Source organism: Manacus vitellinus, unplaced genomic scaffold (assembly GCF_001715985.3).
Source record: "Manacus vitellinus isolate BGI_N305 unplaced genomic scaffold, ASM171598v3 scaffold_44_pilon, whole genome shotgun sequence".
In the NCBI taxonomy this organism is placed as follows: Eukaryota; Metazoa; Chordata; class Aves; order Passeriformes; family Pipridae; genus Manacus; species Manacus vitellinus.
The window spans coordinates 829,578-850,745 of record NW_021940565.1 but is presented as its reverse complement, the minus strand read 5'-3'; the positions used below and the strand labels follow the sequence as shown (position 1 = coordinate 850,745).

Below are 21,168 nucleotides of genomic sequence, written 5' to 3'. Positions count from 1 at the left end.
CAGTGTCCCAAGCTTTTCTTACAAAGGTAAAGTTACTTGAATAAGTAATTCTCAATGGGTAAGACAACTACCTTAAGCTAATCTCCTGCCTAACACCAGTGTCCAAAAACAGTGTTAAAGACATATTTTTCAATATATCTATATCTACTACACCTGTGTATATATATAAATTCAAAAAAATGGGTTTATATATAAATAGGTATTTATATAGTAATTAGCAAATTATACATCTATATGTATATGTATATAAAGCTAAGAGAGGACCAGAAACGTTTATATAATCCAAATTCTAACATTTATAGAAATAATTTATTCTGCAAGCACTGGATGTTCTATAACCTTGTGCAGTGAGCACAGATCTGAGCAGTCCCCTGGACACTGAAAGTGTAACACAGAATCTGAGCAGAACATTGTTTCTGAAAATTTATCTGTTGCAACAACTTCTCTACTAAATCCTGCATCTAAATTTCAGGGTTTGCTGCTCAAACGAGAAAGCTGATCTTTGACAGTAATCTAATGGAATCTAACTCCAAGTAAGGGATTCCAAAGGCTTGGCTCCACACCACGGCAAACTCACCAGTTCAGGTAGTTTAACAGTCAAGGAACCTTAGTTCTGCCTCTAATTTATGACTTTATCTTTTATCTGTTCAACAGCCTCCTGACAGTCACCACACTCGTGTTAAAATGAAGATATTCAAGTGGACTTTGGGTGTCCTGCTCTTCCTGCTGTTGTCCATCGGGCGCTGCACGGAACAATCCACGCCGAGCAAGACGCCCCAGCGGAGACACCCTCGCTCCGCAGAGGGCGGAGAGGAAGGGAAGAAATGTGGTTACACCTTCTTGGTCCCAGAGCAAAAAATCACGGGGCCGATTTGCGTGAACACCAACGGCCCGGCCGCCGGGAGCAGGAAGGACGAAGTCACCAGGATGGACATCGAGAACCTGAAGGATGTGCTGTCCAAGCAAAAGCGGGAGATTGACATTTTGCAGTTGGTGGTGGATGTGGATGGAAACATTGTGAACGAAGTCAAGTTACTGAGGAAAGAAAGTCGGAACATGAACTCCCGGGTCACCCAACTGTACATGCAACTCTTGCACGAGATAATCCGGAAGCGCGACAACTCACTCGAGCTTTCCCAACTGGAAAACAAAGTCCTGAACGTCACGACAGAAATGCTGAGGATGGCAACGAAATACAAGGAGCTTGAAGTAAAATACGCAGCACTGACTGATCTGGTAAACAACCAGTCTGTGACTATCTCACTGCTGGAAGAGCAGTGCTTGAGAATCTTCTCCCGACAGGACACCCACGGGTCCCCACCCCTCGTCCAGGTGGTGCCACAGCACATTCCCAACAGCCAGCCCTACACTCCCGTCCTTCTGGGAGGTAATGAGATACAGAGAGACCCGGGATACCCCAGAGATGTAAGGCCACCACCTGATCCAGCCACTTCTCCTACAAAGAGTCCTTTCAGAGTGCCACCACTGGCTCTGATTAATGAGGGTAAGTTCCTGTCGCTGTCTGTCTGAGATCTCTCCATTTCGGAGTGAAACTGTCCCCACTGCAAACACAGAACCAAGAACTGAAAGTGCCTGGTACAGTTTGCCCCTTGCTCCTGATTTTCTCTCCCCCTGCCACCTCCCAGGGAAGGCTTGAGTTTGCCAAACAACCTATTTCTGCATAAGATGAATTTGTTGAAACGGCTGATACTCAGAATTTCAGTCTGAACGATTCACACCTTTAAGTCACAAAATATTGGGGGTTTTCTCTCTCCAGCTGGGTTTGAGTTACAGGAATGAAAATTCAGTATTAGTATAAACTTTCTACTATTTAACTGTTTCTTTGATGATGCCTGTCAGCCACATCTTACAGCAGCAGGCAAGGGCGAATAAGAGAAACTAATTCATCTTAAACAAAAGAAGTGATTGTAAGCAGTTCTTCTTTATTCTTACATATACACATTTGCCAGAAGCTAATCCTGCTGGAAGACTTTTCATCCTTCTATTCTGACCTGCTTTAAAATGAACATCCAAATCCACCATCACAGTTGTGCAGTAAATCTCTAAGTGTTTGGTTGAAATATTCAAGAGTGATAAGTTTGAAAGGACAATTGAATCAAGGTTGGACCCAATCAGATGCACTCAGCTTTGAAAATATAAAATCAGTAACATTCCCAGTAATTAGATGGCAGTAGGGGATGGCAAGTTAAACTAATACTATAAATATTATGAACATATATTCAGGAGACTGTATCACATCTTCACATATTGCATTCTTTGGGTCAGCAGATAAATTCATTTATCACTAGAAATCAAAATTAGTGACAAGATAATGAACTACCTCTGAGCTGCCCTGAAATCACGTTTCTCACTTTATTAAAATATTGACAGAACTGTGATTTTTTAAAAAATCTAAGGATTCAGAAAAACAAGTTCTCAGACATCCATTCAAGTGCTTACTCCTGGCTTCTGTCAGCACAGCAGAAGGGTTTGGTCAGGGGTTTTTGGGTTTAGGTTGTTTTGGTTTTTTTTATTTCTTTCAAATTGCCTTTAGTCACAGTTGAAAGTTAACTTGGTTTCTAAGATGAAGCCAAATATTTGTGACTGTTCTGCAGCATTACAACCAACCAGCTGCTGATGTAAAGAACAACTATTTTTATTCAAGGTCTGCAGAAAATTCAGGCACGAGCCCAACTAAAATGCCAGATGTCACGGGAATTTCAATTGCACATCATGGCACAAAGGAAACAGCTCTTACCCAAGCATCACGTTGATGTCTGGTCAGACAGCAGAAGTATAATTCTAAAAAAACACAACTTCCTGCTTCCCAGCAAACCCTCACTTCAAAGTTTTGTTCTAAATGCATCTTCTTCTCCCTCAATACATGCCTGCTGCACATACAAACCGAGGAGTATTATCCCCTGAATTATCTACCCTGCTTTTCACTAACCCCTTAACCCTTAAAAGTTCAGAGTTTGAAGCTGTTCTTGCAGGGGAACACAAAGAAATCTTAGGACACTTATTTTAACGTTCTTCAACTTCCTTTAATACTGTTTTCTTGAGTTGGAAGTTTAAGTGCTTCTTGCAGTGCCTTGAGAAAAGGAGGATTGAGAATTGCTACAGCTGGTCAGTCATCAAACCCCCAATTCCAACACAACGCCCAGTTATTATCTCTGACTTTTAAAATTAAGGTAAGCAGATTTAACAGTGCACAGAATGAAAACTACGTCATAGAAAAGCCACCTTTACAGTTAAAAGATAATGACTATTTATAATGTATAAAGATGTCAAAAAAGACCAATGAAAACCAAAGAGCCCATTAAAAAATAGGTCTGTTAAAGGCTTATGTCAGAATAAAAACCTGGACAAACAAGTAGGTACAACTTCATCAGATACAGGAGGTGAAAGTTCCTTAAAAATACTTGCACACAACATAAATTTACAGAAGGGTCAATGCACATCTTAATATTGTGGGTAGAGAGTAAAACTCAAAATACATGGGGAACAGAAGGATGAGGGTTCTATTTTTTGGGTAGTTTGGGTAATTTGCACAAATACTGCTCTAAAATTTGAGGAAGGATAACTTTACTGTGAATTACGGTTGTCACAATTACCTTAATTTAATAATAACAATCAGTGGTCCCAAAATTTATTGCCACCATTGTTGCAAAAAGTAGCTTCAAGTTAACCCAGTACTTGAAAATTACACATCCTCCCCCCCCCACACCCCTACTAATACCTCTCAGTTAACAATATAATTTAATATATTAATAGTCCAGTTTTATTTTGAACTTTTCCTCTACTGTTGCCCCCCCAAATCCCCTATATGAAGTTTACACAAGCCCAGCTTCTATATCATCTGCTCCAGATAACATTTGGCCTCTTAAAATTATTACGCCACCAAGTTATTAAGCTTTCAACTTAAAATATTTAATCCCTTTCCTTCTCTACCACATTTAATTTACCACAGAATATCATCTGCACTAAATCATACATCTAAACCACAATTTTAGAAGTGAAATATTTAACAGCTCATCTCCTCAGAGTACTTCTGCCTAATAACTGTCTCAGCGACTTAGTGTACACAGACTGTTACAAAAGAGTAGATGTGCATGAGATACTTATTCCTTACACAGATAATCTATAAAATCTGTAAGAATTTAAGCAGAAAATCATGCTTTTTTCATTAGTCAGAGCCTCCACTCACACCAGCACTGTGGAGAATCTTCCACTGTTTCAAAAATGTCAGCATTTCCACCGAACTAGATCAGTTCTTACAGCACGAACTTGAAATAATTAACAAAGAATTTACTTCTCCGAAAAAGGTTCAAGGCTCACCAAAAGGTTCACCAAAAATTATGGGATATGCTGGATTTCCTAATACTAACAGCAAATGTCTGACACCCCTACCAAAACATTAACTCATGATAAGCACACAGACAAACCTGAGCAGCAAAGCAGACGAGTTGCATCCTGTTTCCGTAATGCCAGCTGCATTTTAGCAGTGATTCAAGAGCATTATATAAACAGACTGGTACAATTCTGTCTGCCTTAAAAACAATCCAAACATCTGCTTAGGTCTCTCATGGAAAAATGGGCCCTCAATTCCTCTTCTGGTAGAAATCACATTAGATAATATCCAGCAGATCTAATCCAGCTCCTCTGACCATTCAATTAACATGACAAAAAATTAAGACTTGGTTGTTTACACTTTTTCTAAAGCAATAATTGTTTTACAATAACACTTTTGGAACAACATCCCTGTTCAGCTATAGAGCACCCAAATTTAAACAGTTCAAGGAAAGGAAGTGAGACCCAGCTTAACCCACAAAATTATCTATCCTGTGGACAAACTCTGCAATTTTCACAATCTACGTGGAAATTTTAATAATTGTGAACAAGAGAAAAAGCATTCATATACCACAGCTACAGGATTTCTTTCCTGAACTCCCATTCCTCCACTGGAAGAATGGGAAAACTACCACAAATCCTGACAGTGCAGCAGAACTTACAATGATGGCTCAATGTCTGCGACATCCCTGGTAGTCCTGTCATGGCCAGAAGCTCCAAGTTCTCTTCATTAGATACATAAGCTTTATATATTCTAATTAATATGAAATGCTTTAAGGATTTTTTTGTTAATCATATATTTGTCAAACTGGCACCTACTACCTGAAAATGTAAGAGAAGTGCAATTTTCAACATGCTTTTGTCACACAACATTAATCTGCAGTGAAGGTCAATCTCCCTCAACCTCTACTTTTGATTAAAGAATAACCTCAACAACTGTCTTCTATGCTGCTTTGCACATGAGCTGCTTCTGTGACTGATGAGTTCTCTCTGAACTTCCAAGGATGTTTGAGAAAATGAGCCTTCCAGGAGGAGAGGAAAGCTGTAGGTAATTTATTTTCAGACATACTGAGTTTTCAAACATATTTAGGGCACCCATCACTAACCAGTCATTAGAACACACTTTGCTTTTCATTAGTAAATAACCAGTCTCTCTAAACCAACTGAAGCCATGATAGACAAACAAATTCTTTTCTAAAAAGCAGAAAATAAAAATATTACCAAAAAAATGAAAGGCAAAGTTTTCAGAGATATGCAAACTGCACCCTTCTTACACAATGACCAGATGCTCTTCTCTAAGTGGTATTTGTAAAACCACTATTCACATGGACTAAAATAAAGCTTTCAAGCAGCACTGACAACAGGAACAGCATTTTTGTAGAGCCACAGCCCTAAAAACAAGTTTATGAGCCCTTTTAGCTCCTCAGAAATCCTTCTCCATTGCTTATTTCTACATCAGTACCCACCTACTTGTATCACGCCTGGATGACACAGGAAAAAGAAGAACATAATTAATTAAAATCATAATGGACCTCAATATCAAGAGCCAGAGTATAAATCTTGAACACAGTAGACAAAAACTTAGGTGTTGGTAAACAAATTCTATTATTTGTTTAGCAAAATGAAGTTTGGGTTCAAAAATACACAGAGAGGATAGTGACATGTTTATTTATATATACACAATCAATCTCAGACAGTAACTTTTTGCACTGTTTTCCATGGTAGCTTTACACCTGAATTGAATTACTGACTTTCCATTACAAAATATTCCTGAGCAATGGGCACTGCACAGCCAAGCTTGAATGCTTACAGTATTTCTTCTCCATAAGGTCCATTCAAAGACTGCCAACAAGCCAAGGAAGCTGGACATTCCAACAGTGGGATTTACATGATCAAACCTGAAAACAGCAACGAGCCAATGCAACTGTGGTGTGAGAACAGCCTGGACCCTGGAGGATGGGCAGTTATTCAGAAGAGGACAGATGGATCTGTCAACTTTTTCAGGAACTGGGACAGTTACAAGGTAAATTACAGAATGCAGAAAGTCAGTGGGTGAAGAAGGATAATTGGAAAGAGTGGCCACCCCTCAGAGGCAAACATATTTCACAGGGAAGGTCCTATTTTCCCCTCAAGGCATAGTTAACTTTGTGTGAACCAGCTTGTCTGAAATAGCCTCTATTTGTGATGCACAACACAACTGGGAGACACATGTTGTTCTAGACAGTGACTGGGAAGCCATTTATTACAAAGCTCTAACTAAACACATGACTTTTATTAACACACTGAGAACTACAGTAAGTACTTGTAAAGCTTAATTGTCTCCCTTATGAATAGGCAAACTCAGCCAGTGGAATTATTCATTTAAACACATTATAAGATTTGCAACATCAGGGCCTCAACTTAAAAACAGTCCTAACAAATGAACTGAAGGAAATAATCTCCACTTGTAAATTTAGGTTAGAAATCTGAAGATGTCAGGCTGGTGAAGGGAAACACATTCCTGTGTGTTACTGTGATATCATGCACTACCAGGCAGAATGCCCAGGGTGAGAAATGGATGCTGCTCTGGAGTAATTACATGCTGAACAGGAAATTTGAAAATCCATTTGGTTGGGTTTTTAAATAATAATAATGTGCTGGCTTCACACATACAGGACACAGTTTTGCTCTGTGCTGTTGTGCTCATTTGAAGTGGATTTGCAATTGCCACCTGCATTGTATCTGTAGAGAGAACTGAGCCACGTTCAACTCCATCAGTAGTTTAACAATAGCATCATGTATGCAAAGGAATTGACAAAAAATCAGCATACAGATTTTTGCTTCTTGAACTTAATGGTTCAAATATTAATTATTAAATCAATAATGAATACATAAATTCTTCAATACATCAATCAATCAATAATCATTAAATCAATAGTTATTCAAAGTCCTTACTTCTCAGGACAGTATGTGGTTGGTTTGGGAGCTGTTAAATGTTATAAAATGTAATCAGGGAGTTATGGAGTGCCTCATAAAGTAACCACAAACATTTTGATTACAATGCAACACCAAACATTAGCAAACTTGGGCAGAGGAGAGAGCAGATAGGAAATATCACTTCACATCTATTGTGCTGGCAGTCTGTGATTTGCAAAGAAAGATGCCTTTATATTTCATTTCTGATAAATCCAGTAAAGAGCCCAGATGAATTGTGTGATTAAATTCACAGTAAAACCCAACACCAGTTGAAATACAAAGGCAACAAAAAGTTATTTGCCTTGAACAACGACACGGCTGATCCATAAATCAGCCTTTTTCAACCTGGAAATATATCCCTAAAATTCCATTATTCATCCATTCTTACAGATTCCCTTAGCTTTGTCAAGAAATATATTGTTTCAGTTTCCCTGTTCTCACTCCCTTTACCTTAAAAAGAAGAGGACAGCCCAGAACACAGAAATTTTGCTGCCTTTACTGATGCTGGCAGCGATTCTGGCAGCATCTCGTGCAGCTTAGCGGTCCAAGTGCAGCAAAATAAGGCACTTAAATGCATGTGTTGAGCAGTCATCCAGAAGCTTAAAGGCTTTCAGTGCCCAAATTCCAATGGTTTATAACACTCCTGCTGCTGAGTGTTTTGACAAACAAGAAAAACTAAGCCAACATCCCCCTTCTGATCTTCTCTCATACAGAAAGGATTTGGAAACATTGATGGAGAGTACTGGCTGGGACTGGAAAACATCTACATGCTCAGCAATCAGGATAATTACAGACTATTGATTGAGCTGGAGGACTGGAGCAACAAGAAGGTCTATGCTGAGTACAGCAGCTTCCGCCTGGAGCCCGAGAGCGAGTTCTACAGGCTGCGCCTGGGAACGTACCAAGGGAACGCCGGCGACTCCATGATCTGGCACAACGGGAAGCAGTTCACCACACTGGACAGAGACAGGGACATGTATTCAGGTAAGGAAACCGGGGTGGGTGGGAAAAGCGAGGAACGTGCAGTCCATTAGTTATATATCAGCTTTTAAAACGCAATATAGTGCCCAAAACCAGCACGGAAATTCTGACAGAGCAACTCTGTTGAAAGATGCTTCAAAGCCAGGGTGACACAAATCACGTTGGCAGCGCTCCCTTCAAGCCCCTGCACCAGTCAGAAATTCAAATTCTATTACCCTCACTGAGAACACACTTCAGCAACTCTGTTTAGCTCAAGGACATCCCATCACTTCCATGTGACTGCACAGTCAGAATCCCTGCCCAGGTGATCTCCAAGTAGTGCCGCTCCCACAACAATAATCACCAGGAACTAAAGCCTCTGGACACCATGAAAGGAACTGCGAGTGTGCAGAGGCTCAGTTACATACCAATACTTGAGAAAGGGGCAGATCATTGGGTTTGTCCTCCTTAAAGCACACTTTTTTGCTGCTTTCCTCCAGCTTTCCCCTTAGCAGTAAAGGAAAGGTTGGGGACTGCAATACTTCAACTGCTTTTCCTCAGCTGTCAGTAACCATAAAGCTGGACAAATCCTGCAAACTCTTAGACAAGCCTGTAACGGTAAAAACACAAGTTACAAGCAAGTCTTTGTGGAGCCGTGGCCCCGTGTGCTGCTTGGGGCTGTATCAGCTCACATGGCTTCCCTTAAAGTATTTCTAAACAGCACATAACCCGAGTTCCTGGGATGTTAGCTCATGGAGAAGCAGTGCTGGTAGCCTGAGAAGAGTTATCTCCTTCATTTTCAGCTGTCACATTAAACACAGTGTCAATAATTCCCCCCCTCTGCCAACGGCTGCTGCTACAACAGAGTTTATAATTCAAGTAGGAGCAGCAACCCAAGTGACCACAACAGGCTGTGAAGTACTTCCAAGTGCCCTCTGAGAATAAGCCACAAAACAAAAAACACTGTCATCTCCATTTCTGCCCTTCAGAGCCAAAGTTCACCCGTTTCCCTCTGTCCCACAGGAAACTGTGCCCACTTCCACAAAGGCGGCTGGTGGTACAACGCGTGTGCCCACTCCAACCTCAACGGGGTGTGGTACAGGGGAGGCCACTACAGGAGCAAGTACCAGGATGGAATATTTTGGGCTGAGTACCGGGGAGGCTCCTACTCCTTGAAAGCAGTTCAGATGATGATCAGGCCTATAGACTGAGGAGGAAAATCCCGCAGCGCCCGAGGGATCCCGTATAAACTTCCCGGTGCTTGAGTTCCAGAAAAAAAATAAAGTATTACTTTTTTAATCATTATTTTGCACAATCTGCCCCTGCAAAAAGCAGGTCTACAGTTTTCCTGTCTTCTTTTCCCTGTCGTGTTCCCCTCTCCTTTTTCAGACCCCTTCTCTACTGTGACAGACGGTGGGATTTTTTAAACACACATTCACAAAAGCAGATGTTTGTGCTTGCAAAGCATATTTATCCTTTGTTCAAGACCAACATACTTTACATAAACAGTCATTAAAGCTGGTAAAAAAGTCCAGATTTATGACAAGATATAAGCTTTTCCACTTCAGAAAGCTTATGCTCTTTCAGGTTAGCTCAACTCTTACATGTAAATATGTGAAATGACACTGTCTTGCTTTAATGTGAAAATTGATTAGTTATTTAACAATTTATTTAAAAATGTGGATATTGCTTTCAATGAAAAATCTGACTTCACATTACTGTTTGATATTTACTCTGAGAAGCTACACAAAAAGTTGGAGACATTTTAGCTTTGCCAGCAGAGAGAGATTTTTGCAACAAATAATTATTTCGAAATGAAGTGGCAAATTAAACATAAAATGTAGAATTCCTGAAGGAATTCTCTACACCACTAAGATCTGCAAGTCCTACCTTCTGTAAAACACTTGGGCAAAACACTCCCGATGTAAGAAAAACTGATTTTATGAAATTATTGGTAAACTTCAGACAACCAAATTGCTGGGTACTTTTTTTACTTTCAACCTCCATAGTCAAACATCCTAATTAAACAGAAGTATTTCTTGATAGTTTGAACTTAATGGCAAAACTGAAAGTCCTGATATTAAAATCATGGCTTGACACTCAGAGCCCCTTCCCCTGCTTCCATTAGGAGTGATGGGAGTGGATCAAGTATTCACACACACTAATTTAGAGGACCAGGTCTCTCAGTATCAGAAGTTTTCCTCCAACACAGATTTCTGCTGCCACAGTAAAACAAAAGTTAGAAACCAGCTCTGAGTGTGTTCTCCCTGTCATCCCAAATTTGGGCTGCTCTTATGACACACACGTTTCCCTTCCTCTACATGTTTACAACTTTTGACACTGTCTATCTTGAATTTTATCTTCTAGAGATTGGATTTCCACTGGAATTAATAAGTAATTTAGGAAATTAATTAGAAAAGACTCCCAAAATTGGATACAACAAAACATTCACCTTAGGTACCAGAATCTCAAAATTAAAGCTTTCTTCCTGTTATATAAAACTATTTAATGACTGTACCTAGTCACACAGGTTGCCTAATTTTATTTAATATTGCATAAAACTAAATGTGCTGTTCTGAACTGTAATCAAAGTATTTGTTTAGCATCTCATATGTGCCTTCAGGATTTTAAGGAACTTCACCCCTTTTTAACATAAGAAACCTCGACAGCCAAGAGAATAATCCAATATGATTGTTAAGTTAAATTAGTTGGTATCAAATGCTGTGCAAAGCTTCATATGTGATTCAGAGAAGAGGAAACAGCCTTCTGCTTTCAGAACACACTCTGGAGTAGATAAAGCTTCATTGATAATATATGGCTGAAAGGGCTGTAATTAAATCTTTGGTCAAGAGATCAAAGCCAACAAGTTTCACCAATATTTAATTGGGGTTGGCGGCGGTGGGGAATCAGTCCCAGCATATTCCATTCCCAAATTCCAAGAACTTTAACTGACACAAATGTTTACTATTCCCATTCTGAAATTGTTCTTCATGTAAGGAATATTTGTTTGTTACAAATATCACACAGACCTCATTGATTGAGTGTCCTATAAAATGCTTTTTATTTGCAAATGCTTAAAATTCAGACTCTCTACAGTCTATCCTTTTTTTCTATGGTAGCTGGATAGAAGAGCAGTTCAGGTAAACTTAAAAGCTGAAAATGCCCTCCAAAATGTTCCTTTAATGAACACTTCTGACAGCTTTAGTTCATTCAACCAGCAGATTTCCTCTCCTCGGCAGAGAGCTTATTTTACCCTGAAAATCTCTTGCCTGCTACAAAAACAGTGTTTGTTTATTCAGTGCAGTCAGTGAAAGGTGTACTTTGCAGAAACCCCAAAGTAAAATTAGCTTGCACTCAGCCTTTTAATTAAATCTTATATATTAGACATGTAAAAAGTGAGTCTTCCCCAGTTTAAAGCTGCAGGATGACATTAACTAAACATTATTACGAAAATACACCCAGAAACCTCAGACTGTAGAAATGCTGTGCTCTGAAAGGAAAGACTTAATTAAGTTGCCAATTTAAGATTACGAGGAGGGAAAGCACAGCATCTCTTTTTCAGGTTGGTTCATACCCTGTACAATAATTCACTTTCAAATGCTTGTAACTCTATCAGTTTGTAGCTTTTGAGCTGAACTTCCTGAGCAGGGTGAATGACTTCAAGAGTTCAGTGTTTTCTCTCACACTTCTTTTAGAGAAGATTTTGAAAAGTTGCTGTAGCATCCCTCAACCTTCTTGCCCTGGACATTCAGGAGCAGTCTGTCTGTGAAGGACAGAGCCTTCACCATTCCTGTACCAACAGTCTAAATTTAACCAGGTGGACCTCAAGAAAGCTTAACTTGTACCAAACCTGAAACATGGTTTTCACATTTATTTCCAAAATCCATTGCGAGCACCATCACTGAAGTAGCTGAATATTCAGCTTAATATACTGAATATACTTAATAACCTGTTTTCAGCTTTTCTGTTTCTTGTTATAACTCCTCAAAGACAGCTATAAGAAAATATTTCACAAGGTAGTGCTGCTTAGTTAAATAAAAATCTTACTTCTCAAGATATGGCTCAGCTGTTTCATTGTGCAATCTCAGATTAATCACAACTCTGTGATAAGACTTTTTTATTTCCCTCCTGCCTCAGTTAAATGTGGAAGGACATCCTTATCTCATCCACAGCGGGTGAGGTATTAACACAGCAATCTGTACCTCTGTGGCTCCACTCCCATTGCAAAAACTAAACCAAAAAAGCATTTTAAGTTTTATCTTACAAATGCTAAGATGGTCATGAAAAAACCCTCTACCACCCATATTTGATATTTGGTTGCATAAGGGTAAACCAAGTATCCTCTGAAGGGTAAAACATTGACCCTTGAAATTGCAGCTGAAATTCTTTTATATACACACTTTGTCTGTGATCATCCAAAAGGGGCCTCCATGAACAACCAGTGCCGGTGTTTCTCCAGAGGGGATTTGCAATGCCAAATGTAGCTGTGTGGCAGGTTTGATGCTCTGCACTCTCCTAAAGAGCATTTTGGGGGAGCACAGCAGCTGCTGGATCTCCCCACCAAGAGTAAAGAAATGCCCACTCCCCCTTTTCCCCTGAGAGGAAATGGACCTCCTGAAGAATCCCCCTCCCCGGCACGTGCCATGATCACCATGATTTCCATCTGCAGACTTTTGTGGAGGCTTTTTCCACAGATTTTAAACCAGGAGCAGCACTACTCCTGTACATGATTTTATGGCAGAAGTATTCCTTTCAGGAACTGTAACCTAGACTGATAAGCTTAAAACAGTAACTAAACCGAGCAATTTAAGTTTCTCCTGTTCCATATGACCCTCACATTAGCAAAAATGCCTTGGGAAAGAAATGTGAGAAATAACGAATATTCTCAGGTCTTACTGGAAATCAAAGCTCTGATCAAATGAGAAAACTTGGACTCAATTTTCAGTCCTCCAAGATGGATACAGATTTATCATGACTGCAGTTTCAAGGCAATTTTGTTCTTTTTGCCACTTATTTCGACCCTACAAAATTAATTTTAGAGAGAGTGCACCAGTGGGTATTTGCTGTTTCTCTGGAGAATTAAAAAAGGCTTGAGGACATTCTTTATGTCATTGGTAGGAACTGATATCACATGAAGCCAGTCCCAGCACATCCTTTAACTCCAACAGGTCACAGCAAAGAGCATTTCTTCCTTTCTAAATAGAAAAGAACTACATATTTCACTTCAAAGTATCAAGTCAAGCCCAAAGCTTATTCTAATACAGAAGTCAGACAAGAAGCTTCTACTGTCTCAGGGAAAATATCTGTAACTGAACAAAACTGAAAAAACTGCTTCTCAGTACTTGCCTTGGGACTCTCACAATCAGCAAGAAAACAATTTGAGCCTGGCTTCATGTTTCAAAAATCATGGTATATGGGTCAAAAGCATCTGGAAAGTCAGAAGCATTTCAGAACCCTGTACCATGTGCCTATACTGTATGTGTACACATGATGGGAAAGCTACGTGTTTAATCACATTACATTATGCTTGGCTTCTTTTTTGCCCCCTTTAATTCAGGCCCTGAATGAGGAACACTATGGGACACTAAAATTACTGTTGGTCCCTCCCAGCAAGCTATTTTTTTCTATTTAAGTACAAAGCATTTAAAATTCGACCAATTAATCTTGACAAAGTTAACAGCCCAGCTGAGTAAAGGAAGTATCAGACTTCAGGAACAAAGATATTACAGTTTAAGAGGTCTTAGTGACCACAAGAAGTCATCTGGAATTCAGGTGTAAGAGCTACTCATACCTGCAGAAGTACCAAAAATTGGATACACATTTCCTTAATTTTATGTGACTACCAACATCTTAAGGTATCAAACAAAAGCTACATTAAAGAAAAGCACACTGATCACTTTAATGTCTTAGTTTAAGTAACACTTAACTCTTAGCTTGGCAACAAAACCAATGCATATTAAACACATTTATCTAGTTTTTAGATACACAGCAATGTAATTTACTGATAATTACTCCATAAAGCTGAGTCAGTCATAACAACACTGTTTCTCTTGTCACCTTGGTGTAACTAATGAAGCAATATCTCCAGATTTTAGCACGTTCCAAACCCCAAGATGTACATTTATTTATCTCAGAGGCTGGTGATTTATAGCATCTCATAAATTAAAAGCCCTCATTTTTATAACAGTCAAGTGTTCAGCTGTAAGGGCACTAGCAGGGGTAACAATTTAAGCACTTCTCCAGAAGCCAATCAGTGTATTTGTACAACATGTGGGAAAACAATTTCCTAGCAACTGATACTGTATGTAAAACCTGAAGTGTTTGTGAGGTTTAACAGGTATTTTCTTGCTGAAATTCTGTCTTGCCACATACAGAGTGGGGCAGAATCAACTGGGGTTATAGACTCTTTAATGAAGAATAGAAACAGTTTCATGAATGCTTAAAAGATGGGGGTTTGTTTGTGTAATTACTGGAGAAATATGCTCCTACTTACCTAAATAGGGAATACAAGGAGTCATCTTCAAGCTGCTGATATAGTCTCTAAGCCTTTTGTAATTATCTTCTTTACTCATAACATACTCCAGCTTGTCAAAGGTGGCTTTATCCTTCCGGCTCAGTAACTGGGGAAAGAAAGAAGAAGGGAAAACCAGGTAAACTTAAATTTGATCATTATGATTTCTCTTTTATCCTTATAAGCACACATTTCCACTTGCCCACTGTTGTTGTTATTGGTTTGGGTTTTTTTTTAATACAGCTGCCTCAAAATTACAGCATTTACTCCATAAGGATGAGCAGGCTCTTTGGATCATCTCGTGACATGCTGACCCTGTGTGACTTCCCCTTGAGCTCACAGGGCAACTCCCATCATGCCTCCACTTCCTGCATTAAGGGAGAAGAGCACAGAGAAGCCAAGCATATTAAAGGTATTTTCTGTGAGGGCAAGGAAGGACCTAGTCCTTAGTTCTTCAGTTTTGGAGCTGCTTCTTTTTTAAAAAATTTTTCTTCCTCTGTCTCTTGGGCTCAAAGGATGCAAAGAACACTAAAGAGAAGTACACGTGCAGAGACAATAAAAGCTAAGGCTGACAGTTTATAGCAGCAGGAAAGGACTTAGAGCCTTCTAAATTGCTTTTTGCTTTCTAGTTATAGTGTGCCAACCCTGAGCACAACCTTTTTGAAATGCAAGAAAGGAGTGATGAGGTTTCAGAGTGGGAGAGGACTCACCTCCCTTCAGATTTTAATGATTATTTGCTTACATTGCCCAAATCCTCGCTGGTCATTTACAATTCCTTTACATTAATTGGAGAGAAGTTGAATATTCTCTTCTGTGACCTTTCTGGCAAGGTTCACAACTCTTTTCCCGTTTGGAATAGGGCAAATCACACTAAAAGCAGCATTTTTTATTCTCCAGAGTTGAGAGTGTGTGCAGGCAACAGGCGAGACAAATTTCAGGCAAATTCAGACATACCGTCAGAAGACATGAATTTCATCTTTTTTAGGAACATTAGATTACCAAGCAAATATTTAATGGCTCCTTTCTACTCTGGATTCCAACCATATTAGGTGGGGGTTTTTTTTATTATTTTTCAGGAGATGAATATACTTGGATTTATTTTCCTGACTACATAAGTCGAGTTGATTGAGGGTTGCTACAAACCATCTCAGAAATGCAGAAGAAATCCCTCCTTGTTGAAGGTTTTGGAGAGTTACTGTATGACTTACTCAAATGACTTGGTGACTCCAATAACGGCTTGAAGTGCCTTTTCTTGCTTTTAGTACACAGAAAGCCAAAGGCTTAGAATTACTTCTAGAATTTATAAACTGAACCTCCAGGGCAAGGACAGTTTGCAGTGCACAGTGCTGGGAGCTCTCCTGCAACTTCAATTTGTAAAGGTTTATGTAAGATGAGGAAAAGCTTGTGGTTATATGAGAAATCAAACACCTGCAGAAACGTGGGAGAAGTTACCTGGCATTTCAGAGGCTGGAAGAGGGGCAAACTTTAAACACTGATACATGTGTCAACAGCAAACAAATAATCCTCCTAAGTGCAAACACGTGCATAACCAAGCAGGAAAAGAAACTGGGGACTCCCAGTTCTGAATGGCATCATCATGGTAGTAACTAATATAGTTGTTATTGATTTATAGTTATAGTTACATTTATTTAGAGTCGTGCAAAAAGAGATTTAAAAATCAATTTGGCATCACAGTTTTGTAAAACTGTTGAGGCATCAACCCCTTGACACGACAACATCAGAGAAACAGAAGTTCTCCTCGAGATCATTTTGGTGTTAATTTCATTAACATTTCCTTGGAAAGATTTTTGGTATGCAGAAGCAATGTCTTACCTAACTTTGCATTTGGAAAATGTGCCCAGAATTCCAGATGAGTATCTCAGCAGGAGTGAATTATATTCAGTTTTGGTAACGTTTATCAACTGAACAACATTATGATGCAGTTATCAAAGAAACACTTTTTGTAACATCCAAGGACGCACTGACATGTCTTCTGTGGAAATTTTCACCTCTTTTTAATGATCTATTTATATATATCCCTTGCACAGGAGTATTTCAGTCACCTGAATGTTTCTGTCACACTTCATGTCACAGCTCATCTGAAACAGCTGGAAAACTACACAATGTATGGCTGATTCAAGGATTATTTTCTAAGCTCTGAGGCATCAATGAGCAAAAGTAATTCCTGATATTCTTCTTATCAAGGATACTATATAAAAATTATATTAATGCCAGTCAAAAAAACAGATGTCAAATGAACATGGTTCCAAAGAACACTGTTCTTTCACAACCGTGCAAATGCAGAACTACAAATATACTGTCTAATGCAGTTATAACTATGAAAATAATTCTGAAAACTCTGAGGAAAAGTGATAGATTTAGTTATCAGTCAGAGAAACAACAAATCTCTTTATGGCAACTGAATCAAGAGTTTCTGAACATCTGCTCTCCATAGCAAAAGAAAAATTCCAACAGCATAAACCCCTTAACGATTAAAATATGACCCACTTTGGCATTCAGAATTTTCCAGCAACTAAATACAAAATAGCTTCTGGTCAAATTAGAAGCCTCTGCATTTAGCAGAATCTGCAGGGAACTATTTTTCAAAGGAAAATATTTCTATGCCTGAATGGAAAAAAAATATTCAAGAGGAAACCATAGACTTCAGGGGAACTCGGAGCAGTAGAATAAAATTAAAACTATCTGTAATAATTACTGCATCCTTTGAAAACAGTCTGTTGTATTTTCCTACAAATAAATTAAGGATGTTTTATTTTCCTATGAATAAATCAACCCCCCTCTGCTGTGCTGCTGCTCCACTCACCGCCCACGTCTTGGTCAGCCTGAAGATCGGAGCACTCTGCAGGCCTGACACCACTGCCATGAGTGCATGGAGATTATTCAGCTCATACAGTTTCTGAGGACAAAAAAATACATATATAATGACAATAAACAACGTTCCAAGTGCTGTCAATAATGACTGCAGAATAAACAATATGAAAACGAGGAAATCTTGCAAGTTCTAAAATGAAGAGTTACAGGGAACTGCTGTGCATCCAGACCACTTTTATGGAACCTCCTAATTTTTCATTACTGTGTCTACATGGTTTTGAATTAGACTGTACTACCTATTTCATAGCCCACAGAGAACCCTTAAAAATACCTATATAGACCTACATCTTGAGTAATACATTAGAAGTGCCAGAAATTTTCTGACATTCAAGCCCAACAAATTCCTTTCATAGCATTCGACAGTATTTTAGAACCTAATGTGCCAGAAAGGATAACCCAGTGGTGAATGATGTAATCATGGCAGTACTTAAAGTTTATGCAGCTACCAAGGCTCCACCCAAAAAATAGTGTTGCAGGATGAAATCAAGGTAAATTTCCAAAGCCACATACCTGGAGTACTCCTCTCACTGAAGGATAATTTGGGGGTATGACAACTAACCAGTAGAAAGCAACAACCTGATCAAAACTGAGCAGAGAAGCCATCAGGGTAAAGGAATGTTCTTTAAAACTCTCTACACAACACTGTTGTTAAGTGCTTTTTCTTACATATTTGGAATTTCCCTCCCTTTCCTTTTTCCTTTCCCTCTGTCTCCAAAACCATCAATCCTGTCACAAAAGCTTAAAAATGGTCTGGAAGAAAATGTTGTTACCTCTTCTGCAATATCAATTGTTCTGACAGATATGAGCACCCAAATATCCAAACTACATTCAGGCATTTTTGGTGGAGTGCACACAAATTGAGGTTTTACCCCTAACAAAGAGACTCTGATATAGAGAAATGGATACTCAACCACTGTACTGCAAATCCTGCTGAAGACATTTGGAGCACTCACCAAGGTAGGTCAGTATTCCAGGCAGATAAAATAAGGAACCCTTCCTATTCACAAAGTGGTGGAAGTCTTTTTTCCTGCTTGAAACTTAGCTTACCAAAGTTTTCCTGCTTAGGAGGCCTTTCACGAGGTAACAGGACAAAACCAGCTGGACTAACATGATAATAAATGCTGAATATCAGAGGAGACCTTCTGTTTGGAAGGATGAAAGCGATACCGCAAGGATGGTTTTCTGGATAACAGTTTTGGAGCAGGGCAAATGATTTCCTCTTACAGCTTCTACAGAACAAAGGACTTGTGGGCATTACTCAGGAATGCCACTTTTAATGGCACCCTAAGAGCAATTCCAGTCTGGGTGCTCAGCACCCCACAATTCTACTGACAGTGGAAGTCTGCCCATGCCAACTGATGAAGTGCTTCCCTCTGCTCATCCTCTTTTGGGAGGATTCTTTGGTAACCATGTGTAAAGGGCAAAAATCACTATTTTGTGGGGCAAGGTGGAAGGGGGTGGATATTTGTCCTATACCATAGTCCTGCTATTCTTCCAAGTAGTCCTGCTGGAGTTTGTCCCTCCACTTACACAATAACCCTTCTTACTCCCACACAGATCCCCAAACAAGGTAAAGTCCTTTCTCCTCAAGGACAGTGTAGCTGATTAAAAAGGAAAAAAAAGGGCTTTCCCAGCTGCTGCCAGCATTTAAACAGAAGTCATCACCTGCCAGGATAGTCTGGGAACTCTGGGGGAATGTAACTATTAGGTCCAATTAGTTCATGCATAAAGCAGTATGGATGAGACACCACTAAAGGACTGCGAGCTCTACAATAGATGTCAGCATAAAGAATTCACTGTGGAGTGGATTCACAGCTTCTCTGAAGAAAAGTTCATTAGTGTGACCTCTGGCACCAAGCTGCTTTGATAGCAGCTTTGGGGTACACAGGAAATCCTTCCAACAGCACTAACTGCAGGAACTTCACGTCAGTAGCTGTATGTGAACCAAGCCAAGATAACAAGTAAGTTAAAAAGTGTCTTATTTTTTTTTTTATTGTGTTTTTTACAGCTCCCAGGTAAGCCAAGGTCAATGATCTAATTGTTAGAGCATGTAGCTGTCTCCAGAGCAGCAGCATTCCAGCAGACACTGCTGTCTGTAACCCACAGGGAGGTCAGGCACCTTCAGAGGCTCTGCCCAAAGCTGAGCCTACAACACCCAGCCCGGGCCAGTTCCACCCCAGTACAAACCAAAGCTGAGCCCATCTGGCTTCCCAGATCTGTTCTGCACTGTGACCACACAGGGGAGCCTCTCCCTCCTATGGATCACAAGGCAAAATTTGGATATGTTTGTATTTCAAATGAAAAAAACAAACAAACAAACAAGAACTGATTTTTAAAAATACATGAGATGAAGCTACATTAACTCACCAGATATCAAAGGATACCTAAGAGAGATCATTCAGAGTTTATGACCACAGCATCATTACTGAGCAAAGCCTGTAGAATCTTACAAAATCAGCTTGCTTTGCCAAAATTTATAGTCAAATGCTACAGAAGTAAAATATTATTTCATTAAAAACAAGACAAGGAACCCATTTGAATATAAAATTATTGCCATAAAGTTGTCCATGTTTTGTGACAGGTAACCCAAGGCAGCCACAGCACTCAGCTGTAGTTACAGGCACCCACCATCTGACAGCAAACACTTGAAAAACATCCCCCTCTTCTCACTGCAGTGAAGAAGTTTCACTCTGCTTTGAAGGGCCAGGACTCCGGTTCACCTACACATCACTCAAGGTTTGCTGACCCTTTTCTTAGGACTGTCAGTCCAAAAGGCTTTAGGAAACACTGAGAGCTCCAAAATGCTTTTGGAATTCAAGTATATTTTTGAAACCATATTTATTAACTTGTTATTATTCATGACACAATTGGAATAAGAGATAAAAAATCCTTTCCTTCCAATGGTAAAGGCAAACAAACCATTTCTGTTCTGACTGATGCTGTTTGAACTGATTCTACACACAGCATTTTGGTTTAACCAATCTAAAAATCACATCAGGTAAATTACACTCTTTTATAAATAATATATGAAATAAAGCATCTTTGCATTACCTTAATTAAACTAGATCAGGTTTCAGAGAAATATTTCCCCACGTGTATTTTTGAACTGACCAACTTAGTTATAAAACCTTTGATTGTGGTGAATCCCACACACCCCTTCCCAACCCAAATTCTTACCTTTGCAGTTTTAATGTAGTGGCTCAAAACCTCAGCTCGTATTTTCAAAGTCTGTGCATGCAGAATCTCTCTAACAACCCAGAAGCTTACCTAGAAGGTAGAAAAATTCCATTTTAGAAAATACAGAGTTTCAGCATAACACTTTGAGTAGTTTTATTTATTTTTATAGAAGTACAGTCTATGCAAACAGCCTTGATTTCAGGCTGAGCTGGAGGGGGGAAATCTCACAGACACAAACCAAATGGCAAGACACTCAAACTTCAAACAATGCCCTCCCAGAAAAACAAAATCATGAAGAAATTTTATTAGAAGTCTACAAATTG

General features: G+C 39.3%; 2 protein-coding genes across 7 annotated transcripts in view; one reads left to right on the top strand and one right to left on the bottom strand.

The window, feature by feature from the left end:
• Window positions 1-21,168, bottom strand: part of RALGPS2 (Ral GEF with PH domain and SH3 binding motif 2) — a 90,594-nt gene that overhangs the window by 42,665 nt on the left and 26,761 nt on the right. For all 6 annotated transcript variants that reach the window (XR_001921503.2, XM_018079067.2, XM_018079070.2 and 3 more), the window contains exons 6-8: window positions 20,846-20,935; window positions 17,601-17,693; window positions 14,759-14,885 (exon numbers count right to left, since the gene is read on the bottom strand). Coding sequence is in view for 5 of the 6 variants with exons in the window: in XM_018079067.2 (XP_017934556.1) it covers window positions 14,759-14,885; window positions 17,601-17,693; window positions 20,846-20,935 (310 nt within the window). In the remaining variant the exon portion in view is untranslated. The remainder of the gene's footprint in view (window positions 1-14,758; window positions 14,886-17,600; window positions 17,694-20,845; window positions 20,936-21,168) is intronic.
• ANGPTL1 (angiopoietin like 1) lies at window positions 685-9,884 on the top strand. The gene is made up of 4 exons (XM_018079072.2): window positions 685-1,504; window positions 6,180-6,373; window positions 8,019-8,289; window positions 9,289-9,884. Exons 1-4 carry the CDS (start codon window positions 685-687, stop codon window positions 9,474-9,476), a joined length of 1,473 nt encoding a protein of 490 aa, XP_017934561.1. The 3' UTR covers window positions 9,477-9,884.